The 20,096-nt window shown below is 34.5% G+C and overlaps 2 protein-coding genes and 1 pseudogene across 3 annotated transcripts; 2 read left to right on the top strand and 1 right to left on the bottom strand.

Annotated features, from left to right (window-relative positions):
* Nucleotides 1–1,138: 1,138 nt before the first annotated feature.
* On the top strand, nucleotides 1,139–8,073 carry LOC100799969 (U-box domain-containing protein 44). The gene is made up of 5 exons (XM_006583146.4): nucleotides 1,139–1,383; nucleotides 2,493–3,869; nucleotides 4,461–4,764; nucleotides 5,028–5,521; nucleotides 6,526–8,073. Exons 2-5 carry the CDS (start codon nucleotides 2,649–2,651, stop codon nucleotides 7,525–7,527), a joined length of 3,021 nt encoding a protein of 1,006 aa, XP_006583209.1. The 5' UTR covers nucleotides 1,139–1,383; nucleotides 2,493–2,648; the 3' UTR covers nucleotides 7,528–8,073.
* A 715-nt stretch (nucleotides 8,074–8,788) lies between these two features.
* LOC100788351 (pentatricopeptide repeat-containing protein At5g08510-like) lies at nucleotides 8,789–10,905 on the top strand (annotated as a pseudogene).
* Nucleotides 10,906–11,548: 643 nt separating this feature from the next.
* On the bottom strand, nucleotides 11,549–18,196 carry LOC100800498 (calcium-transporting ATPase, endoplasmic reticulum-type). Of its 2 annotated transcripts, none has more exons than XM_014777736.3 (8): nucleotides 17,859–17,930; nucleotides 16,043–17,548; nucleotides 15,825–15,946; nucleotides 14,796–15,074; nucleotides 14,305–14,688; nucleotides 13,752–13,861; nucleotides 13,444–13,672; nucleotides 11,549–12,622 (listed from the first exon to the last, which is right to left on the bottom strand). In XM_014777736.3, exons 2-8 carry the CDS (start codon nucleotides 17,526–17,528, stop codon nucleotides 12,059–12,061), a joined length of 3,174 nt encoding a protein of 1,057 aa, XP_014633222.1. In that variant the 5' UTR covers nucleotides 17,529–17,548; nucleotides 17,859–17,930; the 3' UTR covers nucleotides 11,549–12,058. The 2 variants fall into 2 exon arrangements, with proteins under 2 accessions (XP_014633222.1, XP_003528778.1); XM_003528730.5 differs by lacking the exon at nucleotides 17,859–17,930 and adding an exon at nucleotides 17,939–18,196 and having other exon boundaries at nucleotides 11,560–12,622.
* Nucleotides 18,197–20,096: the final 1,900 nt, after the last annotated feature.

Here is a 20,096-nt window from a genome sequence, read left to right on the forward strand (position 1 = left end):
CTACCAGTGAAATAAAATCGTTATAAAAATTAAAACTGTTACATCTCACAATTTTCTATTCAGCACTGACTTTTACATTATTATATTATATTCCACGGATAATGTTTCAAAGGCGCATTCATCCAACATGGTCAATATTTTTCGAGAACCATGTTGCACGGGGCCGGTATATTATTATATTTGTATTTATATTTATGCATACGTGACACAAATAATAATAATAATAATTATTGACCAACAAAGTTGATACGAAGATTTTGTTGGTGAATCCTTTTTAACCATCTCTGTAAGCGTTTTATATAAGCCTCGAGTCCTGTCTTGTCTTAATCTTAATGAATCTCTGAAACTCAATTCATTTTAGAAATTTACATTTTATCTTTTATATATATATATATATATATATAATATTCTATCAAATATCAAATTTACAAGAAAAATGATTGATTGATATTTCAAATTTGAAATTTTATTTCAAAAATTATATTTTATATTAATTGAACTAAAATATAATTAATATAGAAAAGTTAAATATTAATTCTAGTTATAAAATAATTAATTTAATAAAGGATCTTCCTTTTTTTTTTACACAAAATGGATTTTTCATATGTTATATTTTCTTCTAATAATAATAATAATGGTGGTGATGGTGGTAAATCTTATGCTGCTTAGAAGCTTTACTTCCACTTTGGCAAATTTACGAGAATGATTTTTTTTTTAATTACATGTATGGATAAATTTTAAAAATATTATAATCTATAGATAAGTCATATTTTAAAACATGATTTTAGAATGTGGTAATTTTAAAAAAATAATAATAAATTTGCATCATAACTTCAAACATTTTATATATTTTTATAATATTATTTTTGAAAAAATTAAATTGAAAATTCGTATATACACTCACGATTTCACTTACAATTAAAAAAAATATAAAATACTCATGATTTACAAAACCAATTCAACATATTTATTTTAAAAAAATTAAAAATTATGAATAAGAATATGATGTTGATGTTTTTTTTATAATAAAAAAAATCATATTTTAAAACATAAATTATTTATAAAGTATAATATTTTCAAAATCTATTCCATGCAAATTTTCTTTTAAATTAACTCATTCAACGTAAATTTGTCCTTTACTTTCTAGCTGGTCAAACAAAGCCAGGCAAGCTTGGAAATGGGATGGAAAAGTCCTCTAGATTAGACAAGGGAGACCTCTTCTTAGGATAGAAGAGAGAAAACATTCGATGAACACCATACAACACAATTCAACCTCTTTCAAATTGTAATCTCAGCCTCTGTGATATAGGATCTAGTTTCTCAGGGAAAGTTAGTTGCTGTCTCTGCTGAAACGGGGTTTATCAATTCTCATGGCTCCCTCAGGTATGCGTTGACTTTGACTCTTCCCTTTGTTGCTTGTTCAAGAAATCAGAACATACATGTCAATGATGTCACCCCACCTTTTTTTAGCTTTCTTGACATCTCGTTCAGTCCTTCACCTTGTGTTTTTGGTATAATATAAGATAATTGGTTCACCTGCAAGTAGTAGTAAGTAATTAAGTCCATGCTTTTTTGTGATTGATATTGTTGCCTAACCAAAAAGGGTATGTAGGTAGGAAGGAAGGGGATACAATTTCATAGTTGGGTAGAGGGACTAGCTTCTTTGGGAGATGAATTTGTTTTCTTCTTTTTTTTGGCTTGGGAACTGAGAAAATGTTAATGGAGAAAGAAACTGAAAGAGTGGCATTATTTGGCTTCCCAGAAAAGTACATGGAAAAGAAAGGGGTGTCAACTGGTCAAGTCAACTTTTCCCTTCTTGCACTCAGTTCTTCAAAATTCATTGTGGCATGATCATTTTTCTTTGTCATAGAATATTGCAGATTGGAGAAGATCAACTTGTATGTATGAATGTAGTCAAAGCAATTTTAGGTTCTTGATTCATCTTAATTTGCTCTTCTTCCTTCTTTACAGCAAGATGTCAGGTCCAGAATCTGTTGCTTGTGCTGAAGAAAAGTAAAAATGAAAAATGTGACTTATTTTTTTATCAGCTAAGAGATTGCCAATATTTGTTCAAAGTTTAGCGTGATTTCATTATTCATAATATCATCCCAAACCAATGAGGCATTAAATGCACACTTGTTTATGATAATAATTTATTGAGTAAACAGTTTAATTAGTCTCCGAAAGATATATCATCGGTCATGTTTCTCTCTGGATGATGAAAATTAAATTCGTGGTCTCTGAATGTGCTTTTAATTGTTTAATTAATGTGTATTCCTTTGGTCAAATTAGTTATAGGGCTCTTGTTGTAGGGAGTTATTTAAATGAAAAATGCACATTCAAGAACCTTAAAACATAATTTTGCTCATTCAAGAACTAATTTGATCGACACTATCTTTTGGGACTAATTGGACTGTTTACTCATATTTTATCATTAGTTCAATGTAGAAAATGATTCTGATAACTCCTTTTTTTTAATATATTGGTACCAGATTTAGGCATTTGTAATTGAATTGGAATGAGTATGGAAGCGTATCCATCAGAAGTTTTGGGAAATTTCTGCCACCCTTCTGCCAATATTAGTGACAGTGTTCTTGTTTCATGGGAAGGAAAAGGGCCTCATTTCCTTGCCTAAGTTGTGTTGCACAATGATGGTTCTAGATGTGTTATCTGGTCCTACCGGAACAGCCATTTCTCAAACTGTAGAGACCATTGCTGACTTCCTTGTTACTGCCAAGGATGTCCTTGTGAAAAAGGATAGTTTTAAGGAACTTGCTGCTTACATGGAAAGAATTAAGCCTGTCTTAGAAGAATTGAGGAAAGGAAAAGTCAGTGATTCTGAGACATTCAACCACGCCATTGAGATCATGAATAAAGAAATTAAAGATGCAAACCAACTACGTCTAGATTGCAGCAAGAAGAGCAAGGTTTATCTACTAATGAACTGCAGGTCCATAGCTAAGAGCTTAGAAGACCACACAAAACAGCTGAGTAGGGCACTTGGTCTTCTTCCTTTAGCCACAACAGGTCTTTCTTCAGGAATAGTTGAAGAAATTGAAAAGCTATGTGAAGATATGCAGACAGCTGGATTTAAGGCAGCTCTAGCTGAAGAAGAGATTTTAGAGAAAATCGAGTCAGGAATAAGAGAACACAATGTTGATCGTTCCTATGCGAATAAATTGCTAATTCTCATTGCTGATGCTGTTGGGATTAGGAATGAGAGATTAACAATAAAGAAGGAACTTGAAGAGTTTAAAAGTGAGATTGAAAATGCACGTGTTAGGAAGGACAGGGCTGAAGCTATGCAACTGGATCAAATCATTGCTTTGTTGGAAAGGGCTGATGCAGCTTCATCACCTAAGGACAAGGAACGCAAATACTTTGCGAAACGCCAATCTTTGGGTAGTCAAATCTTGGAGCCTTTGCAGTCATTCTATTGCCCCATCACCCAGGATGTTATGGTGGATCCTGTAGAGATTTCATCAGGGCAGACATTTGAGAGAAGTGCTATAGAAAAGTGGTTTGCTGAAGGAAACAAATTGTGCCCCTTGACCTTGATTCCTTTAGACACATCAATTTTGAGACCTAACAAAAAGTTGAAACAATCCATACAAGAGTGGAAGGATAGAAATATAATGATTACAATTGCCACATTGAAAGAAAAAATCCTGTCTGGAAATGATGAAGAAGTACTGCATGATCTGGAAACTCTTCAGACTTTGTGTGAAGAAAAAGACCAACACAGGGAATGGGTGATTCTGGAGAGTTACATACCAACTCTCATCCAAATTTTGTCAAGAAACCGTGATATAAGGAAATTATCTCTTGTCATCCTTGGCATGCTGGCAAAGGACAATGAAGATGCTAAGGTACTTAAATTGATACTCTCCTTTTTTATATTTTATCAAGGTGCATAGAAAATTTGCTACATTCAATATTTGCTTTCTAAAGATATGACTGACATAGTTTTAGATAAAAAAAATGTATTCTAGATATTTTGGTTTAAAATGATTCTAGCTTCAATAACATGAACCTATAACTAACTTTCCCTTTAAGCTAGATTCTAGGAACCAATCATAGCAAAATGAATCTGGAGAAGAAATTCAAAGTTAATGTGAATATGTGATGCAGTCTATCTGAGAGCCAAGGACCAATGGGTTAGGACCTTTTTAATGAATCTAATCCATCCAGCTCCACCATGAGAAATTAGAAAACACTACCAAAATAATGAGCTTGTGAATAAAAATAATCAACTTTATCTAGAATATTGATCATATTGTACTCCTTAGTCCTTTCTCTTCTTTTAACTAACTTTCCTTCTTGTTTTCTTCTTACTTATTTTTTATGTCTACAAGATTGATGGTTGAATCTCCTTTTTAAATGTTGCTTTACATTGTATTGAACTATATGCAATTTCATAATGGACATTCAGCCATGCTATTTAACTTTCTGTTCTGCAGGAAAGAATTTCAGCCATTGACCATGCAATTGAATCGATTGTCCGGTCTCTTGGACGTCGTCCCGAGGAAAGGAAGTTAGCAGTGGCATTACTGCTCGAGTTATCCAAATATGATTTGGCACTAGAACACATTGGACAAGTTCAAGGTTGCATACTACTATTGGTGACCATGTCTAGTGGAGATGACAATCAAGCTGCTAGAGATGCAACAGATCTATTGGAGAATCTTTCGTACTCTGATCAGAATGTTATACAGATGGCAAAAGCAAATTACTTCAAGCATTTATTGCAGCGTCTCTCCACAGGTTTATTCTTTAACCTAAATAAGTGGAGTCAGTATATTAGTATTCAATTGCTCATTCTTTTTCCCCTCTTCATTTTCTTTTAAAAGATATGCATGTAACATAAAAGATAAGATTCACAAATATTTTTTATCTTGTGCAACCAGTAGTGCAATAAAGTATGTTATGTTTTTTGTTATTAAGCTTCTTAGAACTGAATAATTGTCAGTTAAGGACACTACTTAAATCAATCTGAATGTTGGCTGTTTCTCCCTCTTTCTATGCAGGACCAGATAACGTAAAGATGACTATGGCCACAAATTTAGCAGAAATGGAGTTAACTGACCACAATAGGGAGTCCTTATTTGATGGTGGTGTACTGGTTCCTCTTCTTCACATGTTCTCACATAATGATCTACAGGTGAAAACAGTTGCTATTAAAGCTCTTAGGAATTTATCCAGTTCAAAGAAAAATGGACAGGAAATGATAAGACAGGGGGCTGCACGACCACTACTTAACCTCCTTTTCAATCAAAGCATACACACAGCAAGTTTGTGGGAAGATGTAGCAGCCATAATTATGCAACTTGCTGCATCAACTATCTCTCGGGATGCTCAAACACCTGTTTTATTGCTAGATTCTGATGATGATGTTTTTGATCTGTTCAATTTAGTTAGTGTCACGCATCTTGTTGTGCAAGTGCAACAGAACATTATCCAGACCTTTTATTCCTTATGTCAAACACCCTCATCTTCACTTATCAGATCCAAACTAATTGAGGTATGAATCTTACTGAAGCTAAGTGCACTTAAAACAGCCAGAAATGTTTTTCTGTTGAATCATGACTCTAGTGCACTAAATAGGCAAATCATTAAGCATGGTCACTGCCAAGACATATATATATAGAAAAGAGGTAGGCAGCACCATTTAAGTTCTAAAAGGTTCATCTTACTGTCTAAATGTCTATCCTGATAATCATGTTTAAGACAGAATTGGCAAATATATTCCAATTAGCAAAGAACAAAAACTTGATACTACCAAATAGACCAAGTCTTTCTGTCAAATGAAACTCCTGCCAGTTCAAGATTTGCAAGGCAAGAAATTGCTGATTACTTAAGATATCATGCATCTTGGTGTAACTTTCTATTAACTAAAGAACAAAGAAAACACTGGGTAAATTATAGCCTTATGAATATTACATGCTTAATAGAGCAAGCATCCAGGAAGCAATTGCTTTCAGAGTTTTTTTATGAGCACTCTATTAAGTTTAGTAATTCATTACATGTGGCTGAGATATGATATAAACAAACCTGTTCTCATATTTCCTTAATTTCCTGAATTTTCATTCTTTAGTATTAATATGCCATGACTGATGTCTGATAATTGATTGTGTCATAACTTGCTAGTCTTCTGAATTGTTTTCATCCCACTTTTCTTTCCATGCTATGTCATTGTTCATTTGGGGTTTCATGTAGTTTCTAATGAAGATGTGTTGAGGTGTTGGGACTAATTATCTAGTATCAGCTATGCCAATATAACACATTCTTAGTTATACCTTATGCCAAAGTTAATACATACAACCATACATTTATATACATACCTTATGGTCATAGCTATGTCAATATATGATGGATTAAGGACCAAAATTTCCAGTGTTTGGCTTTAGGTTCACTTGCTGTTTTCTGACTCCTTCACTTGTCCTTATCTAAAATATTGAAACTATTTTCCAGTTTTTGTTGCATGAAATATACCATAATTGAATTAGTTTGCTTATTTATGCACAGTGCTCAGCGGTTCCAAAATTGGTTCAACTGTGTGAGAATGAAAACCCAAACCTACGAGCAAGTGCTGTAAAGTTGTTTTCTTGCTTGGTAGAGAATTGTGATGAAGGCATCATACAGGAGCATGTCAATCAGAAATGCATTAATACTCTACTCCAGATCATAAAACCTCCATCTAAATCTGATGAAGAGGAAATACTTTCTGCCATGGGAATAATATGCTATCTTCCAGAAATTGACCAGATAACTCAATGGCTTCTGGATGCTGGTGCACTGTCAATAATTAAAAGTTATGTCCAAGATGGGAAAGACAGAGATCATCAAAAGAATAACTTATTAGAGAATGCCATTGGTGCCCTAAGTCGTTTTACAGTTCCAACAAACTTGGAATGGCAAAAAAGTGCAGCTGGAACTGGGATCATAACTGTTTTAGTGCAGCTGCTTGAAAATGGAACAAACTTGACAAAACAACGTGTGGCACAGTCTCTTGCTCAATTTTCTAAAAGCTCATTTAAGCTGAGCCGGCCAATACCAAAGCGCAAAGGACTGTGGTGCTTCTCAGCTCCCGCTGATATTGACTGCATGGTTCATGGAGGAATATGCTCAGTCAAATCATCATTTTGCCTTTTGGAGGCTAATGCAGTTGGACCACTCACAAGGATTCTTGGGGAATCTGATCCTGGAGTTTGTGAGGCTTCTTTGGATGCTCTATTAACATTAATTGAAGGTGAAAGACTGCAGAATGGTAGCAAAGTGCTTTCAGAAGCAAATGCCATACCACAAATTATAAGATACCTTGGTTCCCCCTCCCCTGGCTTGCAGGAGAAGTCCCTACATGCTTTGGAAAGGATTTTTCGGCTAGTTGAATACAAACAGATGTATGGAGCCTCAGCTCAAATGCCTCTAGTTGACTTAACTCAGAGGGGTAATGGTAGTGTTAGGTCCATGTCAGCCAGAATATTGGCACATTTGAACGTGCTTCACGATCAATCTTCATATTTCTAAAGAAAAATGTTGGTTCAAGTTTGTGTACTGAGGAGCTAAGCTAAGTAGCTAACCCTGTGGAGTAACCTTCTCTTGATGTATCGTGCATGACGTCAACTACATGCTTGGACAGGAAATGGAGCCTTGTATAACAGAGATAACTGCTTGCCTCAAAGCAACAACATTGTTTCACCTACCAGGAGAACCTCACATGGTGTTCCTCAACCTCTTGTAACCATTTGACCAACCAGTTTTGCAAGTGTGCACTTGGCTTGAACCATTGTGAATTGTGAGCAATGTTCAGTTGGGGCTGTTAGTGTGTCAAGGAAGCAGCACCATTGGACATGCAAGGATTTATTTGAGGCCTATATTAAACGTCTCAAATAGTGTAGCTTGTAAATTTGAAGATTGATTGATGTTATTGTTTGGTGTAAAAGTAGTATAAAGAAATCCCTTTTCTGGAATAGTTGTATTCTTTGCTGTTCGAACTCATTGTAATTCTTCTTATACAGTGAAAAGGTAGAGAGATATTGGACAAGGAGCATTGGCAGTCATCTCTTTATCATACATGCAACAATATGTCACCACAGGAAATCTGATAATCTTTGTTAGACGTTTTTATATTATTATTGGCTCTCATTTTAATATTAAAAATCTTAATTTATCTTATTTGATAAACAAACTTAACTTTCCCTAATATAGGTTAGGTTTATGGATTAAAAAAAGTTAGGTTTATGTCCTTGATGAGTGATTTGACTTTTTCAGCGATTATAAATTCTATATTATAATAATATCGTTCCATTATGATGTCTTATTTTACGTCAAAAACTTTAATTTAAAAATATAGCATTTAAATAAAATTGTAATTAAGATTCATTTTAATAATTTAAAGACTACGCCAGAGTATAACTGATTTTTAATGTAAATTGAAATGTGCGACATATGAAATTATATCATTGCAACAGGTAAGGTGTGCTTCGTTTGGATTTTGACACAATTACTTTTAAATAAAATTGACCCTTTTGCTATTTTTCTTATAAAAATAGATAAGCCAATTACCACACTTATATATTAGCCTTCAAAATATTTTTTTTTTTATAGAATCCTTCAAAATAATTAAATTATGAGAAAAATGATTATGCATTGTCAGGATAAATTCTTTTACAGAATCATTTAATCATAATTTATTATAAATGATAAATTTATTGATTTTTAAAATAATTTATAATTGAATGTGAGTATTCGTGAGGATATGAGTATTAAACTTATTGACTTTCAAAAAAGTTAATTCCTTTTGTAAACCAACCAAACTGTTAAGAAGCGACATTATCTGAGACAACTACTTTAAGTTTCCAACATTTGAGGAACTCAAACCCAAAAAAGATCTGTGATGTAATGAGGCAAGTGAAGCAGACCAGACCAAAATCCTCATTGTACTTGAAATCCCAAACCTTCACTATGCACACATGGTGTTGCACCATTCCTCAAAGCCAACCCTTTTCCTCTACAACAAGCTCATTCAAGCCTACTCCTCCCATCCCCAACACCAACACCGATGCTTCTCCCTTTACTCCCAAATTCGCCTTCATGGCTTCCTACCAAACCAACACACTTTCAACTTCCTCTTCTCTGCATGCACCTCCCTTTCTTCCTCTTCCCTTGGCCAAATGCTGCATACCCATTTCATCAAATCAGGCTTTGAACCTGACCTCTTTGCAGCCACTGCTTTGCTTGATATGTATGCTAAAGTGGGTGCTTTGGAGCTGGCACGCAAACTGTTTGATGAAATGCCTGTCAGAGGGGTGCCCCGGTGGAATGCTATGATGGCTGGGCTTGCAAGATTTGGTGATATGGATGGAGCTTTGGAATTGTTTTGATCGATGCCTTCTAGGAATGTGGTGCCATGGACAACCATGATATCGGGCTACTCGTGGAACAAACAGTATGACAAGGCTTTGGGGTTGTTCCTGGGGATGGAGCAGGAGAAAGGGATAATGCCCAATGCAGTAACCTTGGTAAGCATTTTGCCAGCTTGTGCAAACCTTTGAGCACTGGAGATTGGGCAGAGGGTTGAAGCATACGCAAGGAAGAATGGGTTCTTTAAGAATTTACGCGAGCAATGCTGTGTTGGAGATGTATGTAAAGTGTGGTAAGATTGATGCTGCTTGGAGGGTGTTCAATGAGATTGGCAGTTTGAGAAACTTGTGCTCTTGGAATTCAATGGTCGTGGGTTTGGCTGTCCATGGAGAATGTTGCAAGGCCCTTGAGCTTTATGATCAAATGCTGGTAAGCAGTTTGGTTGGCCTTGTTATTAATTTCCTCTGGTTAAATTATTCATTTGGTCCTTATAATTGTCTCCATTTTATGTTTAGTCGCTATACAAGAAGACTGTAAGTTTGAGTTCTTACACGCATAAAAAGTTGAGTTTTAACTTTTGACCCCTATTGATAATACCAAAGAAAACTTTTTGGCTGTATAAAACCGCTACAAAAATTTTCTGGTGATGATAAACCATTACAAAAACTACATAGGGACTAAAACTAATCATTTTCTCATATAGGGACTAAAGCTTAAAATGAGTATAACTATAGAAACTACGTGAATAGTTTAACCATTTCCTCCACAGATGTCATAATAAACCCTTTTAAGGCCGTGATTTTGAACCTTGAGAAGTTGTAAATGATACTGACCATGTGTGTCTGTGTCACTGATGGTGCCAGGGAGAAGGAACTTCACCTGATGATGTGACATTTGTGGGGCTCCTCTTGGCATGTACTCAAGGAGGCATGGTTAAAAAAGGCAGGCATATCTTCAAGTCAAAAACAACATCCTTTTACATTATTCCCAAACTAGAACATTATGGATGCATGGTTGATCTCCTAGGCCGTGCCGGGCAATTGAGAGAAGCTTATGAGGTAATACAAAGTATGTCCATGAAACCAGATTCAGTGATATGGGGAGCTCTATTGGGAGCTTGCAGCTTCCATGGTAATGTTGAGCTGGCTGAGATTGCAGCTGAGTCTCTCTATTTGTGCTTGAGCCTTGGAATCCAGGAAACTATGTCATTCTTTCCAACATTTATGCATCAGCTGGCCAATGGGATGGAGTTGCAAAGCTCAGGAAAGTGATGAAGGGAAGCAAAATTACAAAGTCAGCTGGACATAGTTTCATTGAAGAGGGAGCTCAACTGCATAAGTTCATTGTGAAAGATAGATCACATCCTAAAAGCAACGAAATTTTTGCCTTGCTTGATGGAGTTTATGAAATGGTAAAGCTTACTAGAAGTGCATTCGAATGTCATCTGGATCTTGATTTGAGAAACTAATCATAGAGATTACGATTAATCATAGTGGATACCCCAAAATTGCAACCCTGAAATTTTCCTCCATTCCCATTTTGGCCAAGCAAATGTGTTGGCATTTAATCACTTTTTAATACTCACACATTCAAATGAAAAAAAATAAGAACAAATTGTCAAATTAATCCTTAAATTACATTTGCTAGTCATTTTAGTACCTAAAATCAAGAAAAGGAAAATTTAGTCATTGAAATTAACAACTATTTCTTTCAAAAATAAAAAGCAGAAATTAACATATCAGTCATTTTATTAAAACACTTGTTTTAAAAATAATTTTCAAAACTTGCTAAATTTTGTGAGAAATTAACTGGTAAAATAGCATAAAATAATATTAGAAAACAGTTTTTAAAGCTAAAAGCTGAAAAAAGAATCAAACAAGCCCTAAGGTTTTTTTTTATAATTATAGGAATTAAATTGACCGGTAATTATAATTTTCGAGATTAGTTTAATGTATTACTACTCAGTAAAAATTATCCATTTTTGCACAATAACAGCCTATCAAGCTTCATGAAATATATTCTATGAAAGGGTTTAAAGGCAGATTCACAATTCCAAAAAAACAATTGTAATTTCTTAGCCTCTTTATGCAAGATAAACTATCTTTAGAATAAAATGAAATCGTTCAATATCATTATTATCAAGACATTATAATCACTCTTTCAAAAAAAAAAAAAGACTTTATAATCAACTTTACGAATGGCCAAATGTCACTTCTTTTTAGTTAGCAGCGATGACGGGGTGTGACTGGGGAAAATCACCATCAATATTTAAAAAACAAAAATTGTAGAAAGCCTTTTTTTTTCAACTTGCATTTCCCTAACTAACGACAAAAAAATGCATTTTCCTAAATACGTCACTTGCAAGTATTATGCTATGCCTACAACTTTTTTTAATGTATATTTGAAGTTCAGTATATCAAAATATAAATAGAACTGCCTATTTCTTTTTTCCTTTGACTCAGCATTTAGATTTTTCTCAAAGGAAAACGTAAAAGCAATTGAACAAAATGTTCATAAAAGATATTTACTGTAATAATCATAAAAAGTGACAAATTTCTTGTCATAAAAAAATGAGCTGTAGTTTTCCTAAAGGCTAGAGAAAAGAATATATCAAAGAATTTGGCTTGATACTTCCATTTATCATCCTATATCTCCATCTTTTATTGCTTCCTATAGTGGCCATGTACCTGATTCTTCATGCTTCTTTCTCCTTAGTCAACAACCTTCTTTGACTCCTCACCACTAACTTTAGAATCTCATCAATAAGAATAACAGGTGCTGATATCAAAAGTACCATAAACCACTCATTCAAACTAAGTGGAATAACACCAAAGACTTCTGCAAGGAATGGGGTATAGAGTATGAGGCAATGGAGTCCAAATGATATTGACATGGCCACCAAAAGCCAAGGGTTCCTCCAAGGTGGTAGTTTCCTCAAGCTATTCTCTTCTGAGAGGGCATTCAAAGAGTTAAACATCTCAATTGCCACCAAGACTGAGAGAGACAGAGTCATGGCCTTTAGTTTGCCAACTGAGAAATAGTCACAAGGATTTGAAAATGTGATCAATCGGCCCCCAGCAACCTCAAATGGAGCAACAGTGAAATTAGACCATGAGGGACACTCCCCCCAGTTACGAAGCTGGGACAATTCTATGATTGTGTGACCATCACTCACAAGATTGATGCCAAGAAAAGATGCTTGAGTGTACCACAAGACAAAAATGCCAACTGTTGCTAGTCCCACATAGGAACCAATTACCTGTCACGAGCACTAGTTTGGTTACCATGTGATAAATACTAGACTAAATTATGTATACATCAATATTTTACACTATCATCTAATAGTCACACATTGACGTGTATAATTAGTTTACTAACTTTCACACTAACTACTTTAAAAGTTATACCTATCATAATTTCTTATCCGTTGATCATGTAAAAACTTTTACATTGACATTGCATAAAAATTAAATTCTAAATTAAAGATGTTTAAAGATCCGGGTTAACCCGTGACTCAATTATATTAAATTGGATTTATAAAGTGTTTGGATCGAATCTGATCCAGCCCACCCGATCCGATTATGAACGAGTTAGATAACGGGTTATATTTTTTAAACTCAACTCAACTCATACCATATAATTTAATTTATTATATATATAAATTAATTATTAAATACAAAATACATTATTAATATTTAACTCACATGATTTATTAATTTAAACCACCTATGATTTTTTCTTTTTTAAGTCATTTTTACCTCTATTTTAATTTTGTTTATATTTTCACATGCTAATATCATACTTTATTTATATCTAAAATAAGAATATTATATGAGCATTATTAATTATATTAATTAATTTTTTCATAATTTTTTTAATGTATTTAGTCATTGTATACTTATAAACTCTAGACAAAAATAAATTATTGTTTTAAAAAAATTATTTTAATTTTTTTTTAAAATATTCAAACTCAATTAATCCAATTCAACCCAACTTGTTTCTGATTGAGTTATGTTGGGTCTGTATAAAAATTACACAAATTCAACTCAAGTTTTAGATTTTTGATCGAGTTAAACCTACCAGATAACGGAAAAGAACCCAAGAACTTATTAGAGGATCATCACTTCTGCGAGGTGGCTTCTGCATTATATCAACATCGGCAGGGTTAAAACCAAGAGCTGTAGCAGGTGGACCATCAGTAACCAAATTCACCCACAGAAGTTGCACTGATATCATGCATTCTGGGATCCCTAGAGCAGCAGTCAAGAATATGGATATTACTTCCCCAATATTGGATGATATCATGTACCTGAAGAAGATTGAGTAAATGTGAAGAACTGGAGTAGATAAATCAAATTCAAAATGAAATACCAAGAAACATAACATACCTGATAAATGATTTCATGTTATTATAAATAGAGCGACCCTCAGCAACAGCTAAAACTATGGTACTAAAATTGTCATCTGCTAGCACCATATCTGAAGCTTCTTTTGCAACCTGTTGTGTTTTAGTAGACAAGGTTATTGAACTTTTAATCAGAATGTTAACAAGTCCAAGTAGACACATATCAAGTCTCACTTTATGCTGATGTTTCTATAGAAAAGAAATAGGAAATACTTAGATACTGTTCCTTAAGGTTCTTTTAGTGTTGCTTTTCAATCAAAATTGGAGTTTCACCTTGGTAATTTATGTTGACACTTAATACAAACCTTAGTTACACTAATTACTAAGATGAAACTCCAATTCTGATTGGAAAACAGCACAAAAAGTATTTAAAGAACATTTGTCCATAGAAATATACATCTCAACTTATTATGACAATACTAACATAAATACAATGCCACAAGAGAAGAAAAGAAGAAAGAAATGGAAGGTTATGATATGAGTATGACATTGACATAAAACAAAGTTTCACCCCACTACAGCAAAAGTTATGTTACCTCTGTCCCAGTTATGCCCATAGCAATTCCTATGTCGGCTAGCTTAAGTGCAGGTGCATCATTCACACCATCTCCAGTCATTGCTACAATCTCCCCCATTTCCTTCAGTAGTCTAACAATTTCTTGTTTGTGTCTAGGCTCAGCTCGAGAGAAAACCTTGCCTCCAGGCCTCAACAATATTTTAACTTGTTCTGAATGAGAAAGAGAGATGAATTCCTTACCAGCCAAACTTTGCCCTGTGAGATCCTCATCTTTAGAGAACAATTTAATCTCCCTACAAATAGCCTCTGCTGTTGACTTATTATCTCCAGTTATTACCATAACTCTAATGCCAGCTTCCTTACAATCCTCAATTGCTTTGTGAACTTCCTCACGAGGAGGGTCCTGATCAAGGAAAATAGACATTATTATGAACTAAATGAATGTCCTCAAAAAGTTGCATCCTAAAAGAGTGATCATTGATTGATCCATAGGTAATGGCACAAACTTACTCTTAAACCAACAATGCCAACAAAAACTAGATCACTTTCAATGGATGAGTAGTATGTTGGATCAAGCAATTTCTTGTGAGCAGGGTGAGTGTCAGCATAGTAGTCTGAAAATTCTCCTAATTCATCGTTATAAGCGAAACCCAAGCAACGCAATCCCTTTGAACTCATCTCCTGGAGTCTTCGAAGAAGTAGTTCCCTACATTGATCATCTATTGGAACCAAGGATCCATCAGCAAGTTGCACATGTGAACTACGCTCCAGTAAACTCTCAACAGCACCCTGTGATTCAATTACTTTAGAACTTAAATAGCAGCACTAGATGAAACCAGGCATAGGAAAAGGTCCCAGTTTGTGAATAGGGAATATCAAACAACTCTCAATTTACTCAAGGAGACATTTTACTATTAACGCCAGATAAAGATAATCTTTCTACCTATTGAAACACACCCCTCAAGTTAAGAATTAATGAGACACAAATCAAAAGCCATAATGTTAGTGAAAACTGAAAAAGGTGAGTTCAAGAATTAAAAAGCGAAAAATAAAACATAGTAACATCACGCAAAGAAAGTAGTAATCATTAAAATAATGTATGACACAAGAGACAAAGATATCACTATCAAAATTTGAATCATAAGAATTCAATAATCAGGCTCAGCATCACAAACCCCTTTTGGCCCCTTTCTGCCCAACGTGGAAATACAGTCAAACCACGTTAACCTTTCCATTTCTTACTAGTTTTAGTAAACTTCACATGGCATTTCTACTTGTTTAAGTAAATTTAACTGGAAGCAAAGTAGAAAACATACTAAAATCCTGAAAGATCCTTAGGATATATATCTTTTAGCTAGGCAGCAGAATATCATTTTTTTTTTCAAATGATACTAAATGGTTTATATAAGGTCCAATTATAAATACGTATTATAAGTATGCAACTTCCTGTGCATAGTAATACGCTTCAATTCAAACAACTGTTGATCATTTGTTTTCTGATAAAGGCCAAAGTGGAGATAAAGCATCAGATCAAGTCACCTTGACAAGAAGCCGATTTTGACCATTTGGTTCACGAACAATGACACTCATTGACTTCCGAATTCGATCAAACTCCAATGTAGCTACCTTTTTGGATCTTTTATTCCACCACTCACAGCATCCTGTACAGCAAAAATTAAACAATACTTTGTTACTCCTAGCACCATAGCACTTAGACAATCTATTCACCTTCCATAAAGTTAAGTCCTTCTGCTAACCTAACTTCACCATAGTGTTGCCATTCATCATGTTGTTTGCAGCAAGTTCTGTATTATTGCGAATTTTGTTCCTTGCCTTTGCATCTGGAACTCCCATTTTTTCAACCAAAACTTTGAGAGCAGCTTCAGTAGGCAAACCAGTGGCTCTAAAAAGGCGACCATCGAAGTAAATCCCAGCATCATTACATACAGCACATATTTCAGCCATGACTTGCAAATTAGCATCCATGTTATAGCACCCCCAATCAAGAATTCCCCCATCCTTGGGATCATAAGTTGTGCCTTCAACACTAATGAGTCTAGAAGCAGTGGTTTTCCCTCCCAAAGTAAAGAACTCTGTCACAGCCATCTGATTTGTTGTCAAAGTACCAGTTTTGTCTGAACATATAACAGTGGTACATCCCAAAGTTTCCACACTTGGCAGCTTTCTCACAATTGCATTCTTTTGAGCCATTTTCCGCGTTCCGAGTGCTAAACAGGTTGTGATAACAGCAGGAAGGCCTTCAGGAATTGCAGCAACAGCAAGGGAGACAGCAATTTTGAAATAGTAGGTACACTTTTGGAATGAAAAATTGATGTTTGAGGGCCATCCATCCACAACTTCCCAAGAAATGAAATTCTTGTAGTTAATAACCCAAACAATGAGACAAACTAACCCAATTGCAGTGGTAAGCCTGTTACCAAACTCATCCAGCTTCTTCCTCAAAGGGGTGTCACTCTCCTCCTGAGAAGCCTCATGTATCTGCTTATGTATCTTTCCAATTTCAGTGTCCATTCCTGTGGTGATAACAATGCAAACACAACTCCCATTGACAACAGTGGTGCCTGCAAACACCATGTTCTCTTTAGCCTGCAACTCACAGTCATCCAAGAAAACAGGATTTGTCCCCTTGAGAACCGGCATTGCTTCTCCGGTTAAAGAACTTTGCTCAACCCTCAACGTGGAGGTTTTCAAAGCCGCAACTCTCATGTCAGCCGGTACCTTATCTCCAACATGCAGCTCCACAATATCACCAGGAACAAGCTCTTTTGCAGGCAAATCAGGCACAAAATAGCCGTCCCTTAACACTTTTCCAGACTCACTTTGCAACTCTTTGAGAGCTTCAAGAGCCTTCTCTGCATTGTTCTCTTGCCAAACCCCAACAATGGCATTAAGGACCAAAATTAGAATTATCACTAGCGGCTCCACATATGCCTCGAATCCAGACTCCCCTGAGTCACTTCCGTGAAAGTAAGCCAAGAGAAATGATATGAAGGCTGCAGCCAAAAGTATCTTCACCAGCATGTCATCAAATTGTTCCAACACAAGTTCCCACAAGGGTTTTCCCTTCTCCTTTGCTAGCTCATTCATACCATACTTCTCGTGCCGCTTCTGAACCTCATAGGTACTCAGACCCTTGTCCAGTTTCACACCATACTCTTTCAAACACTGTTCAATAGACCAGGACCATGCAGGGAATGGTTTTTCCTCCATTGGAACCTTCATGTGCTTCTCCAAATTCACCACTGAAAATTATACGTTAAATAAATGTCATAACAACCAAGCACAAAAAAGCCGTATCCCACATGCTGTTAAAATTCACAACATTAAAGCACTCCCTTAATAGATCATAAACACTAGAAAATAATCTCAACGATGTTATCTTGGACAAAAACACAAGAAAAAGAGAGAGAGAGAGAGAGACAGAAAAAAAAAGGAAAAAAATAAAAAAGCAAGTCCTGTTTTTCAGGAAGTAAACTAACAAATTTTTGTGAGGACATTATGGTACATGAAAAAACATCTTATGGGAACATCAAATCAAGACAAATTGCATACCTTATCCCTCATATACACACACAGACACAAACAGCATAAATTTGGTTAAGTAACAAAGATGGAAAAAGCAGAATTTGTACCATTAGAAGAAGCAGACAACGTTGAATTGTGTTAGCTTGGAAACCAAGCAAAGCTAAGGCCTGGAATTTTCTAAGATGCTGTGGGGTGGAAATCCTTTCGCCCAAGAAATAGAAGTTGTGAAGACTGAGGACTAGTTACTGGTCAATTGGTCTTTTCTTTGAACACAACTTTGGATAAATTGTCTTGTGTTGTGGGGTTAGGAAACTCCTTCATCTCTCTAGAGAATTTTAGAATTTGATACCTTTAAAATTCTTCTTCTTTTTCAGTGTAAATTATAACCAGTGCTCAAGTCCAATCAATTACTTTTGAATTTTCTAAAGGGGTGCGTGAGACGTGAGTTGGAATGAACTGCACACCCCCACTTTCTTTGCTTAATAGTATTATTAACCGCAACGTTACACATTTTCAAATTTGTTTATATCTTTAATTTCATATCACACTCTGCTTTAAATACATTTATTATACTTTTATTTTTTATATAATACATTTATTATGTCGTTCAAAACTCTTCTAAGAAACTTAATGCAACAGGTACCTTGTCTAAGAAACTTAATCTTTCCTAATAACCTCTATTACAGAAAATTGATAATCTTCAAAAATCAGCTTATTCCTAGACAGCTATGCAGTAGATTGTAATTGCTATAGCCAGTAATTTTTTTTTGAACACCTGATGTGGATCTGCCCCTAATTAAAGAGTCAGTAATGCATGCGCGGTAAAGAAGTGAAACGCCTGCGGAAACGAGTTAAATCATCACAAATGTGAGTTCAAACTTAGAAATTTCAGAAAAGAATAAATCACATAAAAAAATTTTAAACCTATTTGAAAATTCTCAAATAGTCACCTCTGAATAATTTAACTATACATTTATTATATATACTTGCATGTAATATTTCGTGAATACTGGCAAACGGCTTTGTTGCTTAAGGATTCGTCAAACATATTACAAATGAGAATAGTGATTAAAAATGGAATGATATTAATAGTTAAAAGATCTGAACAAAAAATATGATTAGAAAAAGGATACATAATCACTTTTATTTATATTCACTGATAAATACATTATTAAAATATAAAAATATAAAATTTAATTTTCAAAAACATAAAAAGTACAATAGATCTATTTTCTCATAAGTTACCATATTTTATTAAAGGGTGTCTGAAAGGTTGGTGTACGCGGTGTATGCAGGTAATGGGAGGTCGAAAAACAAGTACACAACAACATTATCAATCTGAAATGGTAGTGTGCTGTTTTCTAGTTCTATTTTATGTGGGGGGATTGACTTTTGAAATTTATAATAAATTTAGCTGACGTGTTTGACAAATGAAAAATGTATGTATTTTTAATAAAATAAAATCATTTATAACATCTTTTGACCAAAAAGATAGTATTAAGTAACTTTAAGAAATTAATTGAAATGCACCAATAACTTTAAGATATATTTTTTCCACTTTTAATTTTCTCTCATATACTCATAAAAATCTAATATTCATTGTCATTTATTATTTGCAAATGTTTCATTTTAACATTGTCGTGGCACGAACTGAACCAAATGCAAGATGGGCCAATATCATTTTCTAAACAAAGATTAACTAAAAAAAAAATTAAAAGAATACTCTAGAGTAAGTTTTGACAGAAACAGGTTCCGTGTGAAATTGATGAACATGTTTTCGTATTAAGCGACATTCTTTGTTTTATTTTCACTCTTGCATTCAGCACGTGGTAATAGCCCACAGCAAACATGTTCCACTTTTACTACGAAAAAATTGATTCAATATTTTCCTTAAGTCTTGTTATAAAAATGCTCTACTATTAAACTCGTTTGATCTAACAACAAAAGCATATGATTTTTTAACGTATCACAAAAACATATGAAAATTAAATTAATGACAAATTCATTATCCTGGCAATTGGGAACATAGCTTGAACCTTTAATAAATTAAAAAAAGCTCTTTTATATGCAAGTATGATTATCTCTTATACTTTAAAGACACGAGTGCTAGCCTGCTAGGCTATGTGTTAATGTCACAATTATGACATCTTGTGCAATTGTAACAACGAGCGTGTAATTATAATTAGCAATAGCTTTATACGACCGAAGCTTGATGGGGGAAAAAGATGTTTGTTAACCCTTAAAAAGTATGCAAACTCCTTTCTT

This window comes from Glycine max, chromosome 7 (genome assembly GCF_000004515.6).
Source record: "Glycine max cultivar Williams 82 chromosome 7, Glycine_max_v4.0, whole genome shotgun sequence".
Taxonomy (NCBI): Eukaryota; Viridiplantae; Streptophyta; class Magnoliopsida; order Fabales; family Fabaceae; genus Glycine; species Glycine max.